General features: G+C 35.6%; 1 protein-coding gene across 1 annotated transcript in view; it reads right to left on the reverse strand.

Moving 5' to 3' along the window:
• Positions 1-569: 569 nt before the first annotated feature.
• Positions 570-15,923, reverse strand: part of LOC117100595 (acyloxyacyl hydrolase-like) — a 26,886-nt gene continuing 11,532 nt past the window's right edge. Inside the window, exons 7-24 of the mRNA XM_033240381.1 lie at positions 15,379-15,474; positions 14,978-15,038; positions 12,272-12,479; positions 11,556-11,626; positions 11,307-11,367; positions 9,762-9,832; positions 8,587-8,635; positions 8,094-8,237; positions 7,795-7,864; positions 6,842-6,875; positions 6,234-6,316; positions 6,045-6,084; positions 5,141-5,215; positions 4,678-4,753; positions 2,912-3,127; positions 2,070-2,166; positions 897-973; positions 570-746 (exon numbers count right to left, since the gene is read on the reverse strand). Of these exons, the coding sequence (XP_033096272.1) occupies positions 618-746; positions 897-973; positions 2,070-2,166; positions 2,912-3,127; positions 4,678-4,753; positions 5,141-5,215; positions 6,045-6,084; positions 6,234-6,316; positions 6,842-6,875; positions 7,795-7,864; positions 8,094-8,237; positions 8,587-8,635; positions 9,762-9,832; positions 11,307-11,367; positions 11,556-11,626; positions 12,272-12,479; positions 14,978-15,038; positions 15,379-15,474 (1,658 nt within the window). The 3' untranslated portion in view covers positions 570-617. The remainder of the gene's footprint in view (positions 747-896; positions 974-2,069; positions 2,167-2,911; positions 3,128-4,677; positions 4,754-5,140; positions 5,216-6,044; positions 6,085-6,233; positions 6,317-6,841; positions 6,876-7,794; positions 7,865-8,093; positions 8,238-8,586; positions 8,636-9,761; positions 9,833-11,306; positions 11,368-11,555; positions 11,627-12,271; positions 12,480-14,977; positions 15,039-15,378; positions 15,475-15,923) is intronic.

A 15,923-nucleotide genomic window follows, 5' to 3' on the forward strand; every position in this document is an offset into this window, starting at 1 on the left:
CTTTGGTGTTAACAAGACGTTGGAATCTTGAAGACGCGTTTTTTTCAGTCTCAACTGAATGACGAGATTCAGGGGTGGCGCCAGGACCCCGGTGGGGTCCAGGGGATGTTTGATGAATTATGGCGAATTTTTATTACTTATTTGATAGGCATCGAGTTACTATAGGCCTAATATGACTTCATGTAGGCTATGCTTTCTAATGTTGAAATCAGCTTCCAAAACCAAAACATTTTAAATAAAACAAGAAGCAAAGAGTATGCAATGTAACCATTTAATTTATTTTCAAATCCTCATTCTTGAAAGTGAAATTCTATATTTTGGAAATTTTGCATGAAATCTGTCAACCACGCTGTCATGGTCGAGGTTGCTTTACCTATCACGATGTATTCCAACCATCATGAGACTATCTAAATGAGCATTTGTCATAACAGAACGCAAATATTTTTAATTAGTCTCATTAAATTATTATTATTATTATCATTATTATTATCATTATCATTATTACGATATGGTGGCTAAAAGAATATTATATGTAAATATTTTTTTTATTTGTTTATTCCCCGACAAAATTTATCGTCTTCCCCCCCCCCACCTCTGGCGCCAACCCTGACGAGAGTTTAGTAGCCGTTCTGATCACCAAATATTTTGAGAATGTTCTCATTGTTTGGGTTGACTTTTCCAAATTCGTGTGGAAACTTTTCTTCAAGTTTTTTCCATATGTAGTCCGCTGTGAGTGCGTGGGCGAACTAAAAAAGAAATAATTAAGAATATAATAAATAGATGGAAAACAAGATGACATGTCTTTCAATATTTGTTTTGGCAAACCTTATTTTGATAGACCATAGTCGTATGGTTGAGCATTTGCACCTTTTATGAATATGTTATTACGTTAGTACCTGGTTCGGGTGGAACCCGTCCACTGGTTCGATAAGCTCCCATGTCTTGCCTCCTTTTTTCTTCCAGGCATTGATTACTATCGTGAACAAGATAATAGAAAAAAAATATTGTAATATGGAAGTTCAATAGAAAATTACAGTTTTTTTTTCTTAATTTACTCTTTCAATAATAAAAATATTGGCTATCAAATATAATTAACTAGATGAATCGAACAGCATACGTGCTTAGTGTTATCATCTATTGTACATGTCCGTCACGTTCGACGATGCCGTACATAAGAGAAAAAGTGGGAATTTGTGATGGGAGTCATTCCGATAAACGATAAAATAAAATCCTTTTTACTACTACGATTTTATTGTTTTCCATGACTATGCCGTCATTTGATTTGATTTGTGAAATATTCATGTATCGTGCACGATAAATCGTTATCGAATCGTGCTAGTGCGAAAACTTCTCTTATTTCTTTTATTTTCTATATGAACAATTGTTTTTTTAGCTTTTTATCGTTATAGTTATCGTTGCAAGTATGAACGTGAAAGAATTTACTCTTTTGTTAATAAAAATATTGGCTATCAAATATAATTAACTAGATGAATCAAACAGCATACGTGCTTAGTGTTATCATCTATTGTACATGTCCGTCACGTTCGACGATGCCGTACATAAGAGAAAAAGTGGGAATTTGTGATGGGAGTCATCCCGATAAACGATAAAATAAAATCCTCTTTACTACTACGATTTTATTGTTTTCCATGACTATGCCGTCATTTGATTTGATTTGTGAAATATTCATGTATCGTGCACGATAAATCGTTATCGAATCGTACTAGTGTGAAAACTTCTCTTATTTCTTTTATTTTCTATATGAACAATTGTTTTTTAGCTTTTTATCGTTATAGTTATCGTTGCAAGTATGAACAGACCTTTAAGGTTTCCGTGCTTCTCAGTGAAGACGACTATTACGGAAATGCCTGGTCGCTTGTAACAATGACCATTTCACTGCGCAGTTAAAAGCCTTTCTATGAACAACCTGTATATTGTAAACCTACTCATAAATCTGTCAGGCATTTTAGACCTCTTTAGAAAAGAAATATGATTAAATCTTGTTCATTTGTAAGTCAACTGTACCATGTATTCTGTTGGGTGTATTGTGTTATAGTATACGTACTTACTGACGTGAATGTCAAAATCTATATATTCTACTCTAAAATTTGCAAACATCTGACTCTGCGATGCTTCATTAACTGCCTTGCTAAGTTGCCTTGCCCTCTGAGAAAGAATGAAAATGTAATGATAATAATAAAGAATAATTATAACTGAAACAATAATAACAATAACAGTTGTAATTCATCTCTTAATTATTCAGTCTGAATGATGATGTTTTTCCTGTATTGTTGCACTGTTACTATGTCTATTATATAATTTTTGATTAATTTTTAATATCGTGCAAATTCTGTAGACCTATCAATATTCTTATGGTAATCAGGCCAAAAACACTTGCCCAAGCCCAGCTACCAATCCGAAATCTCGAAAAAAAAATTTTTTTATTTAAAAAACTATCTTGTTCACCCAAAATGACCCAACAATGCCATTTGATACCTTAACTATTTTTTGGGCCTGTGTATCCATATCAACGAAAATAGTGATGGGGCGTGAAGATGATGAGGAGTAGAATAAGGCAACAATTGCCAAATTACCAACCTCCTTATTGTTATTTGCTATATTACTGTATAGGTCTAATATTATAATTAATAGCATTAGTAGTAATAGTATTATTCGTAAATGTAAAAATAAAAAAAACAATAAAAAACGATTGTGTACTTAAGCAGTTGGGTTAAGAATTGCTAAGATTAATTACTTGTTTGGGGTTTTTCAGTTACTTTTGTTGATGTTAAATATTCAAATAATACTGATCATCAGTTAAATATATTTTAATGCATGTAATCTCTTTTACTTCAACAATTAATGTTTTTTAATAGCTTTAAAATAGTTTATTAGCCAAACATATTTTTACCTCTGACGTAATATTTCTGAGCGTTTCATTATTGGAGAGCCATCCGTTGCATGGCGATACCTGCAGACAAGATAGATACTCGTAGATGTCCCTGTAACGGACGTCCTGATTGAGCTGGCCTAAAGGATGGAACCTGTCTGCTAACGTGTCGTACAGTATTCTTCCGTCCAGCATTCCCGTCATTAGCACCAAACTGCCGTTTGGGAGTACTTTGTCCTGCGGACAGGGTAATTATTAGGGAAATCAGTAGGCCTAACTGTTTAAGATACTATAGCATCTCTTGAAGCTTCCGTGGCAAATGGGCATATTAATGTAATATTTTATCATTTAAGCTCTAAATAATGCAGTGGTAGTAAAGAATGGGAATTTTGGTGATGGTGATTATGATGTTAATGTTATATTGCGTTAAAAAAAATACCCAGAAAGTAATATTATTGCAAACGATCAAAGCAGAATATTTCTTGAATGTTTGCTTGGCGAGTAAAATCATAAAACTTCAGGTACACCATGTGTAATCATTTTTTAGGTAAAACCACGACGTTTCTGTGAGATTGCTCAGACCGTCATCTGGAGAATCTGATCGTCATTCTCCTGATGACGATCAGAGCGATCTCACCGAAACGAGACAACCAACCAGTGGTTTTACCTCAAAAAATATTACACTTGGTGTACCGGAAGTTTTATATGATTTTGTTATGACTAAAACAGTTTTAAAAGTTCTAAATATCAATTAGGCCTTAACAAAACAGGCTAGACGTAAAAAAGGCCTAAATAAAGAAATATAAAAGAAGAATTTGGCAGAAGTTAAGCCGAGCTCACACTGCGACCGACGCGATCCCAAGCAGATAATGATGGTGAGATGCTGCCTCCAATGATGATGGTAGTGGTAATGATGGTGGTGATATGGTAAATGGTGAGGTGACGGTGGTTAGTAGTGGCGGTGATAGTGTTGATGGTGGTGCAGTGGCATACCTAGGTGTGCGAGGGGAGTGGAGGGGCGCACGCAACAACAAATTTGCACACCCCCTTCTTTGAAAATATTTGAAGCAAAAAAAGCGCGCGCGCCCATAGATTAAAAAAAAAACACTTCATATCACCTATCTGTGAGCTTCTTTTTTTTTCGTATATCAATTGATATCTAGTTGCTGTTATTAATTTGACTGGAACAGTCGTAGCAGGGTCACCAACAAGCAGGTTAACAGCATGACACTCCCATTTAATTCCTGGGTGGGAAGAGTCAAACGTAATTAAGTGTCTTGCCCAAGGACACAAGCAGTCCAGCGAGCGTCGGTCTCGAACTCCCGATCTCACGACCAGAAATCCAATAACTTACACGCTGCGCCGCACGCTCCTACTAGCGTCCCCTTTATACAATAATCAATCCCCAACCTCACGTTTTCCCCCTTCCCCTATTTCAAGACTCCTAGATACGCCACTGTGGTGGTGATGGTTTGTTAATGTATGCAAATCATGATGCAATTAGATTAGATTAGATCAGATCTATATAAAGTAAGACCATACCATCTTTATTAACGTATTTATTCAGTAGGCTTACAAACACATACGGCCAAATGTATTACATACTGTATTTATTTTGATTTGACCTAACAGCCGGTGAAAAGCATTATACGAAACATGTCATTGGTAATACAGATAGGCCCTCATCAATTATTTCTTGGGACATGGAAAATACAACGAGCCTCTGACATTAACTAAATCCATTTAATCATATCATGTAATATTTAATGACCAATCGTTTTACTAACCAAGTATTTCAACGACGATAATGCACTCGCTTTCATTTCTGCTGGTTTGGTCATGTGATCAATAGTGTCCGGGTACCTGGAATGAGTGCAAAGGTGGAAATTAAACTTACAAATATATCAGATGTATCAATAAATATAATAATAATAATTCCATACTTCTATAGCGCATTCTGCAGAAAGCCTCAATGTATTGGTAGAAATATATTAATATATAAACATATCAATTGATAGATGGATAGAATATCGATTATAGGCTAATCAACATGAATTTAGAGTTCGATAAATTAAATTGATCGATAATTAAAAAACAATATTGAAAGAGATACATACAGGTATTATCCATTTTGGCACACTACCACCAGTGCATTAGTATGTATACAATTTAAACAAATTAATGAGTAACACATCCTGATAATTTTTAATCTAAATTTAATCTTCTGAATAAACTAAGATATTAACTTACCCATTACATACATCATTTCCGAGCAACGAATAAATCACCAGTAATGGGTTGTCGGCCTTTTGGTCACGTGCAAGACTAAAGGAATGAAAATGCACTATACTTGATCTAATATGTTAAAAATGATATTTTAGAGATCAGCACCTCCATTGCACATTTTTAGGTTGAAAATAAGAAAATAATAGCCCTACCTAAATATTTACTTGCAACAGAGTTATTACATTAATCAACAAATATAGGCTCTGCTCAACGGAATGTTATGAAATGGAAAGGCAGGCTATGAAATAAAGTAAGTAATACGCATGTAAAATTCAGTTGTGCAATAGTTATCAAAATGTATCTCTATTTAGTAAATTAAAGCTTATACAGGTTTTTATTATTAAGATTGGGTATGTGGAGTATGTTTATCTTGTTATCATTTCCTTTGCTGTTGCTGATTTAAAAAAAAAAATTAATGTTATCATTATCGTCATTGTCATCATCATCGTCATACTCATTATCATAATTATTATAATCATCATTTTTATAAACGTCATCATCATTAATTATGATATACGTGTGTTCCTTAAGCATCACATCATGTTTTTGTTTAATGGAAATTATTTCTCTTAAGATGTATTCACATTGAACCCGGTTCGGTAAGCTTTCATATCCGAAATTTCGGATAAGTGTATAAAACCGTGTTCACAACGGATCAGACCGAAATTTGGACAGCCGCATTTCGATGAGCTGAACGCCAGTGTTCCTATTCTTAAACATAGATCCAATATTCTGATCGGTTTGGTAAGCTATCCGATCCTAACATTCGGATTTGGTGCAGCCTAAAAATAGGGATGCTGGTGTTCAGTGCATCGTAAACGCGGTCCGAATTTCGGTTCGGATCAGATGTGAATTCAGCTAGGCCTACCTATATTGAACTGTCCTGTTCATCGAAACGCTTTTAGCACCTATGACAACAATAAGATATTATGAATTAATTTATATTATTTGGTGAATACAATGTTTTCCTTGCATGATTTTAACACAACATCACTGATAATTTTATTGAGATTATTCAATATTTTGTAGTTCTATACAAGTATTTGATTATATTTACCATTAACACCAATATTCTGGTAATCTCTGTGGTTGCATAGATTTCGTTGACGCAAACGTAGATATAACGAGTCAGTAGGTCCCCTGAAAAAATTTCAGCAGATAATAATTATTAGTATTTTTCTATAAAACGTATTTTGTTTCTCGATCAAATAGGCCAAACATATCTGATTTATCTAAAAAATCATCTTATAATCATCATTGGTCTAACATGTATTTTAAGATATTGCTGAAGGTGGTGTGATGTAGTAAAATAATTAAATTGCCATGAAAGAAAGGAAAATAACGTCAAATAAACAGAGTGGGCGTAGCAATATTTTGGCTACCTTCTTGTAATACAATTCATGGACAAAATAGGCTCAAATAAACAGAGCAATATTACGATAATAGAATTCAAAATTGTACTTATGAATTTTGATTTATCCGGTAACTATAATTAGGCCTATTCATTCAACTGGTAAAACTGGCAAAAAAACCTTAAAAATACCTTCGGTAGAAAGTTGTTTGCTTCGGGAGAGGTGGCGGCAATGGTGGCCTACTTCACGATAGAATTGTAAGTCTTTATTGTTAGTGTGATAAAAACATTTTCAGAATAGTAGGCCTACTTACTCAATTGTTTTCCAAGTGGAAGTGTTCATGAAACCTGAAACACATCAGGAAGCTCAAATTAATTACCATGGTTATTGATAAATTAATGTGTTATAATTGATATAGCACATAGTTATAATTAATATTGTAATATGCTAAATCCTGAATTTTATTTGGAATAAAAATATACAATAGACAACACAGCTACAATTGTGGTGAATAATAATTCATAACTTACCCCTGACACTGATCTAAGTACTATAAAAAAAAAGGCGATGATCATAATTATGCAGGCTAAAACAATTGCATTAAATGTGCAGCATTATTCCTATAATGTCTTCTATTACTGAAATCGTATTTACTGTATTTTTCAAAATTAGTTTGCTTGGCTTATCCTTCCTTAGGAGTTATCATTGTGCCCTCTGCTCATCCACAATAGTTCTCGGTGTATGGTAGAGTTTCCCAGCAGCATTCCTCGACATGGTTGTATATGTTTTGTGTAAATAATCATACGATCCTGACCATTCCGCAATCAGTAGATGATAAGATGTGTATAAGAGACAGAGTATAATCATCATTTTTATAAACGTCATCATCATTAATTATGATATACGTGTGTTCCTTAAGCATCACATCATGGTTTCCTAAATGGTTCATTATTACTTGAATTATGTCTATAATTTTCAGCGGAGGCCAGTGGAACACGAGACCCCAACCGGGATCCAGAAACCTGGTCAGGGTCTCGAGCATTTGAGCTCGACTATATTCTTTTAATTCATTTCAGTGCGCTAATGGTAGTTAGTTTTTGATAACTGTTAATATCCACCACAATTTTAATTAATTAATTTTGAGCCATAGATACCTCAACATTCTGTATTTATTTTCCAAAATAAGAGATGAAATGAAATGAAATTGTAAGTGTGCTAAAAAGGTTTTGCCTTTTTATTTCATTACAAAATTAATGCTGCCCTCACCTGTCGAGCATGAAACTTGTGGCCAATCAAATTCGTTTTCAATCACCATAGGCATCTCTTTGAAAATATCCTGAATAAGGAAGAGATATTTTGAAAGAGGTATATTTGTAAAGAAATATCCAATGAATATTGAATATGCCCTTACTGCTATATCAGGGACGGATCCAGAGATGTCCGAAAGGGTGGTGGATGCGAAAGTGGGCGGTGAGGCCGATCGAGATGACACAACCCTATAAGGGAGTCCGGGGCATGGCCCCGCGAAATGTTTGTTATCTAGACGCAAAATAATATAAAGCTACCTTGTTAATTTCAGCGGGAGTAAACCAATTCACAGGAATATGAAAGTGTGCCGTAGCTGAATCACCAAGTATAGCCAATCCCATTGATCGACTGCCTTTACAGAATAATTCCTCGTAAGATTTTCCCGATTTCGGATCAACACCCTAAATAAAAGTAGCCAATAAAAATTAAATGCAACCATCGCGTATTACCAGGGAACAGTGAAAACTTAGGTGGTGTAATTTAACTGTTTCCTGGAAATCATGGTATGACACGACGTCGATCATAACGAGAACACGATAGCGAGGTTGCGCAAAGCAGTTGTAATTAGTTGCAAATTGTTCATCAGTTGATTATGATAAGAACGGCGGTACCGCGGGTTATAACCTTTGATGTTCGGTTCGAGAGGTTTCCATGTAATTTCACTGTTCCATGGTATTACATTTAATAATTTTATAAATATTTTATTATTTAAATAATTCAAGTAATTTTATAAATTTAAAAATTACTTACCATTATGCCATTACAATTCGAATCTTCAACTATATCTTCATCCAAAGGTCTAAAGAAACAAGACGGAGAAAAATCTATTTCACGTTCCTTGTCATTGAGAGCATACTCTTTGAAGCGACCGCGGAAAGCAACTTAATTAATGTTTTATGTTAAAAGCTTGGAATATGGCACAATGGTATAATTATAGCAAATCAATAACGTTTAAACCTAAATACCATCGTGAAAGTTACTCGCATTGGCCGGGGGGGGGGGCCGCAGTTTAAATTAGCAATAATAGGCAACATGTATATCAAAACAGTGTTTCCATACAACTCGATAAATTTGGTTTCTGTAAAACTATTCAAACTAGCTGAATTTGTATATTTGAACGTAGGCCTATGTAAACTTATCAAAACGCATTGGTAAATGTTTCTAACTTTAGTTAAAAACAGGCAGAAAGTGTAAAGTTTCTAAATATAGAAATTCACGCATTTAGCGTATCCTGTCGCTAAACACACTGTAATATTATTGAAGATCGTGAACGAACACATAAACCGTAGTAGTGCACATGTATAAACGTCTTAATGAAGCAAAGGTCTATAATGATTCCGAGTGCTGTTGACGTCCACTTATTCGTTCGACTGTTGGCACTCGCTTGTTTTCGATTGGTGCTTACGAAATACAATTTAAACATATAACAATAACAGCCAAAAAAGTCTTTCATTTTCAAAAAGACGTATTGTTAATATTACTAATATATTAAGGCATTAATGCTTATTTATTATTTTCTTTTGATTTGTTTTTAAGATACAAATATTGATTATAAAATAAAATATAAATTCCTTGCATAATTAACTTTTAGAATAGTTGTATATAATGTATCTGTACAGTACTATCAATTATTGTTTAGAAATGATTATAAAAAGAAATACAAAATGTGATTTATATTTTTTTTAGAAAAGTAAGCAGTGTACCTTTTCAGTATGCTTAATGCATTATTGTAGAGAAGAGGAACATGATGTGAAAAAGTCAAAAAGAACTTCCTTGTATAGCCGTGTTTTTGCTGTGATGTCATCATGACCTTTTGTCATGTCATGTGTTTTTTGGTAAAATAATATTTGATAGTCTGGACAGAGCTTTATAGAAGGGGAGGTGGGTGTTTTCTTCCTTCCCCCCAGATATGATTGCATACTCACCTTCGCCCAGGGTAGAAGTCGGCCTGTCCGTCGTTGCAATCTCTCCCCCGCCAATATGACCCACGCAGTGTCTAGACAGAGGATGAATTATCTGTTGTAAACAAATGGCATCTATTTATAGATGGAGGTGGGTGTGGGGTGGTGGCAAGTTGGGTCCGTAAAAACAGTTTCGGTCCGAATACGGAATGTATAGCGTAATAATTCGTACGTATACCAGAAATGCACATGCTCAAGAAGCGAGACGAATATCCAAAACGAAGAATTACTATATTTAGCTTTGATACTCTAGGAAGCAAACATAAAAGTCTGCTCAAGACTTTTAATTAGTAGGCCTACAGAGGGACAGAGAATTATTTCTGGCAAGGGCAAAAACTTTTCAGGGCATGCCCTAAAACCTAACAAACAGGATTTTTTTTTAGGGATTGGGGGATTCTGGCTTTATTGACGCCTAATTTGATATTGTTCCTGGACAATTGCAATGCTGGAGGGCCCCGAAGAGGTCCGCAAGCCATGAGTATAAATGACGCTCTCTTCACAATTCCCCCTCTCCCATTGGAGCCCCCTTCCTCGAATAAATAGTGGCGTCACCACAGAGAAAAGGTTTGGATACATCTCAAACGACGACCTCGCCACCTTCTCAATATGAGTACATAATCAATTTTGCCAACTTATCAAGAGCCGTTTGAATTTAAACTTCCTCTCATTTGAAATATGTGTAGTTTATGAGACAAGGCACCGGCAAGCTCAATCTTCTTCAGAGATTTAGCCCAGCAGCAGTATCTCTCGTGTAATCCATATTTAGTATTTATTAGTACTTTATTAATCTAGTGATTGAATCTATAAAGTTGATAATAGTAATAATAATAATAATAATAATAATAATAATAATAATAATAATAATAATAATAATAATAACTTCATTTAATAAAGCGCAAAACAATATCCATTAAAAATGTTCATCGGCGCTGTACAAAATTTAAAAATATACTGTAGGTTGGGTTCCTATTCGATTACCATGGCAAGCTATCCGAACCACAATAATATAACCTCAATATTTAGTACATCCTACATACCAAAGCTACCAGGAGCGGATCCAGAGAATTTCTGACGGGGTTGGTGGGTGGCACAAATGAAGTTCACGTCACCACGCCGACCTCAGCCCCGCCATGTCTGGTGTAAATAAGTGGAAAATAATCGAGCTCTCCTTTCACCCACTGCTGGATCACCACTAACTCATGGGTGCACTCCTTTATTTCCTCTTTCCTCTCTTTAAAATTTTTCTCCCTCTTTCTTATTTTTCGGCTTGACTGAAAGGGGGGGGGGCACGGGCCCTCATGCCCCCCCCCCCCCCACTGGATTGGCTACTGAGTAATGCACTATTACATATCCTATGATGACTAAATGGTTTGAAGATATGACTTCACTTGCTATAGTGCTTGGACTGAATGAACAGCTCTACCATATTTATACTATCTTGTTTTCCATTAGCTGTCCTTATTTATACAACGAACGAAATGTTACACTTGCATTCTCAATGCGGTTTACCTTAATTTCACTAAATTTATCATTGTCCAGGTCCAGCACTGGAAGGTAATCATCTAGCTTCCTGAACGAAACAAAATTTTATGAAATTATGAATGAACTTCTTCTGACTTATTTGTGTGATGTGCCCATATATGGGCATGCATTTCACATTTATTCGTCACATAAAATTGTAAAGTGAGGGTAGATCTTAAGGAACTTAACGTGAGTAAATATAATTATGAATGCACACGAATAAAATAGGATACATACGTATATATTTCTCTGCACAATGCTTTCAAAACAGGAAGGGAATCACATATATTGTTTCGTATTTTCTCGACCTGCAATCGTTTAATAAAGAGACCACACAATAACATGACTATTTAGCGTGTCGATTTAGAGTGCAGGGCGGGGTAAGTGTGGTGGGTGTCCCCCACTTTATCCAAAAAATAATAGCTTCTTTCCACAAGGGCCCCACTGAAAATTTGCTGAGAAAAAACAAAATACGCTCAATTTTATTTTGCTAGCTATAGCTCCCACTCACTTACTTATCGTTCCTCCGCTTTATTCGTACCCCCTCATCATTCTCCACCCCATGCCAATATTCCTAGAAGTGCTATTTAATTAACTTATATTATAGAACAAATAGCAGTTTGTCCTCAACTTTGAGATTTAGGATGGTCTCGCGTGGTTTGGTCCCCGACTGGAGATTGTTATTTGGTTCTTTGAAAAAAAAATGTGATCTCTCATTAGTGGGGTCTCGAATTAAAGGGTGCACTATCATACTAGGGAGCTTTCGATTTGTGCGACGACGCGACTCTAGAACGGAATCACTCATGCATGACCGTCCTACCTGGCGTCATCATTCTCTGCATACGTAGATTTGGCCAATTTGCGTTCAAGAATCTACTCGACAACGTACGTGACCTTAACTTTCTCGCATGCGCAGATGAGTTTTAGTGACGTCATTACGTTCTACGTCCTACCGTCGTCGTGCAATCGAAAGCTCCATAATATTGTTTTCTTTGTACCGTAAGTTTATCGATCTCCTCTTTCCAAATGGGATTTATATGATCTAGTTTTCTCCGTATGGTGGATGTCTTCTGGAAGATGCGGCACTCTTTCTGACCCGGATCCGTCCTACAGATTCCGATAGCATGACACGCTAAATCAGCGTTAACGTCTTCTTCAAATCTAAAAATGGCATTTTAGTTGGTTATTTCAAACTAACGCTGCCTAAAGTGTATTTTTATTATATTTCAAGCTAAAGCCGGGCATCCACTGCCCCCGACGGTCGTCGGCTGACGCGATTCTATGACGAACGCAACTTCATGAAGCACGCGCAACGCATCGTATTCAATAAAGCTTGATTCCCACTAGGACGCAACGCAACGACGTACGCATGACGCAGACGCAACGCAAGCGACGCAACGCAAGGGAAAAAGATGTATTTTCAACATATATATATACCTATTAGTAGACTCTAAAATCGATTAAATAAGCATTTGAATCCCCTTAATTTTCATTTCGCTCCTGGAACAACACTTTCTTTTAGTCTAGGATCGGCCACAAGCCAGAGACATTGGACACCCCCACCCCCACCACCACCCCCGTAGTATAAATCTTGACGCCACCCCTGATACCGTATTACATTGATTTAAATATTTTTTAAATCTAGCACTATGTTTGACTATAATTTTATCTTTTTACTTTGGTTGTTTTGATGTACAGTATTTAATCATATTATGGAAATAAATTATGCCTACTTGTTATACAGATCTGCATAAACAAAATTTAAATCCTAGATTTTCAAACATGAAAATGTCATACAATTTGTAATTAAACATTAAGCAACGAATGCTAAATTAAAGAAAAATATTTAATGTGATATGCCAAATTAATAAACTAAAACATTACCTTGTAAAATGAGACCTAGGCACAGTATTTAGATAATGTTTGTATATAATAATTAAATAAGTGTAAACTATATATTTATTAATCGGACCTGGCCTAATCTATATATAATTTAGGGGAGGCCTATAATTACACTTATTGCTGAAAAGCAAAAATCAATTAAATTTAAAGCACTATTTGCATAGGGCTAACCCAGGCCTGCGAAAAGTAATATCCAGAACACAACCAAGCCCCTACCCTACAATACATTGGTTGCCCTACGATAAATGATAATTTCATAACGGTATTTGAAAGCTTTTTGTGAAAATTATTGCGTTTGCAAGGCGGAAAGTGGAACCGTGTCGATCTTGTACGTTGCGTCAAGTAAGAAGTTCAAATTCAACTTTCCGTAAGGAGGGGATACGAAATTGCTGGAAGAGCATTTTCTTTGAAAATCTCGTGCACATTGTACACACATTCCAGCTAGCAAAATGAAGAGCTTGTGTATTCGTGTGTCTGGTGCATTAAATACAATTTTTATAGCAATGAAAAATCTAGGACTAGGTATATTGATTCAAGTTTTCAGAAAATTCGTTGCAAGAAGTTCTTCTCTTTAGTTCCCCCCCCAGTGGCCTTGGCTAGTAATAATTACTATGATAATCAGAATCTGCGTAACTTCATAACCACGAATTCGAAATAGAGGTGTCCAGGAAAGAGCTTTCACAGATTGAGGTTTTAGACCACCCCAGCCACACCACAGTTGAAGCAGAGGGAAGAAAATGTATATTATGGCACCTATAGATGGACGGAAATCGCACTCTCTGACTTAAATTTGAATATGATTTTCTTTTTTCCCCATATTTTAATAATTCTGTAAATTTAGGTGGACCGAGCCGGCTATTTCCACCCCTCTTTTGAATCGGCTGCTGAACTGAAAAGAACACAGTAATTGTCGTCGCCGGCCGACTGTCGTACGATGCAGTGAGTACCCAGTTTAAAACTATCGCATTGAGTCAACCACGATCGTCTTTTAGGCAATGCCGTAGCCAGCTATTGGGACAGTTTGGAAAGTCCCACACAATTTTTCTAATGGGTCCACAAATGATGGGTCCACATTTGAAAAATGGGTCCAAATTCAGCAATTTTATGCATAAAATGAGCCCACTTTTTGTGTCCAGATTTCTCATATTCAGCCTAAAATGGGTTAAAAGTTTAGGAAATGAGTCTAGACTTTTCATATTTTTTGCGTAAAATGGGTTAACTTTTATGGAAATGGGTCCACATTATTTGAATTTACGCGTAGAGTGGGTCCACCCTGACATTGTCACGCACTGTTTGAAAATCCTGGCTACGGCATTGTTTATAGGATGTTACTATAATGAGATTTAATGGTCGCTCCTGTATAATATATAAACAGTCCTAACAATATAGCGTAACATAAAATATTATTAATAAAATTACATTAATATATGTTGACTTTTAAACTTCAGCCAAAGGAACTAATCATTAACCACAGCATTCTATCAAGGGAGCTGGTTTTCACGAAGTGAGAACACCAAACCGATCATCATCGTAATTATCATCATCATCATCATCAGTGTTGACGTCATCGTTGCCGTCATCATCTTTATCGTCATCAATTATCATCATCATCATCATCTTCATCATGATAACTTCTTCTTCATCATTCTTATTATAGTTATTAATACAAATTGAAAATGATGATGATGATGATTAATAATAATGTTAATATGTTTAAATTAAATTCTCATGATAATAGGCCTAAATAATAATCTTACACTTTGATTAAAGTTGGTGCGGCTAAAGCAACAACGAACCGGCATGGAATGTCATAAGTACCTGAAAATATAAACATTTTTCTTATGATATTATTATATGTTTCATTTATTGAAGCTACCTTTTTAGCGCATTGAGACCCTAGTATTTTGCGCGGTACAAATGTATAACCTTTAACCTTTATATAATCTCTACCTTGTGGGGAAGTGAGTTCAGAGCCGATTTTTTAACTTACGACTAAAAATAAATTCACTTTCTAAGACTCATGAGACCTTGTAAGTTTAAGCCTAAAATGTCACACCAATTATGTAAGGGACAAGTTGACAAGTTTATAAGTCTTGTCACAATTGAGATTATTTGCAACATAATACTTTATTATATTAGTTACTTCAGGTCTACTTACTGGGAAGCAAGTCGCAGAGTTTAAAGAGTGAATCTACAACCGTATCATTGTGAAGTTGAGCCAACTGCTCTCCCAGAGACACTAGCACCGTGCAAGCTGAAAAGAATATAAATACAGTGCATTAAATGGTGAAGAACCTAAGCCTAGTCTAGTCCTATGTAATGCAATGGAATATATAGGAGTCTTGAAATGGTGTAGAGGAGGGGGTTGATGTGGGAGCACAAAGGTCACGTAGGAGCACCATGATTAGGTGAGGTGCCCTAACTCGCAATATAATGTATTTTTACTCATGAGCGTGCTTTTTTTTTTTTTTTTGGGTGGGGGTGACGGGGTTAAGTATTTTTAGAGAGGCGTGTGCCCCCACGTCCCCTAGATACGCCATTGATGCAATGTTCCTAGAGTTCCTTTTCACATGCATACAAACTAAACAGTTTTAGGCACGGCGGCTCAAGGTGTATAAGAAGGACACAAGAGTGTCCGAAACATTCGTCTTAAATAAATGTTATGTCTCTATTATGTCAACGTATGTTATCGTTTCATTTTCA

This window comes from Anneissia japonica, unplaced genomic scaffold (genome assembly GCF_011630105.1).
Source record: "Anneissia japonica isolate Jap-2015-1 unplaced genomic scaffold, ASM1163010v1 scaffold1770_len632688_cov154, whole genome shotgun sequence".
Taxonomy (NCBI): domain Eukaryota; kingdom Metazoa; phylum Echinodermata; class Crinoidea; order Comatulida; family Comatulidae; genus Anneissia; species Anneissia japonica.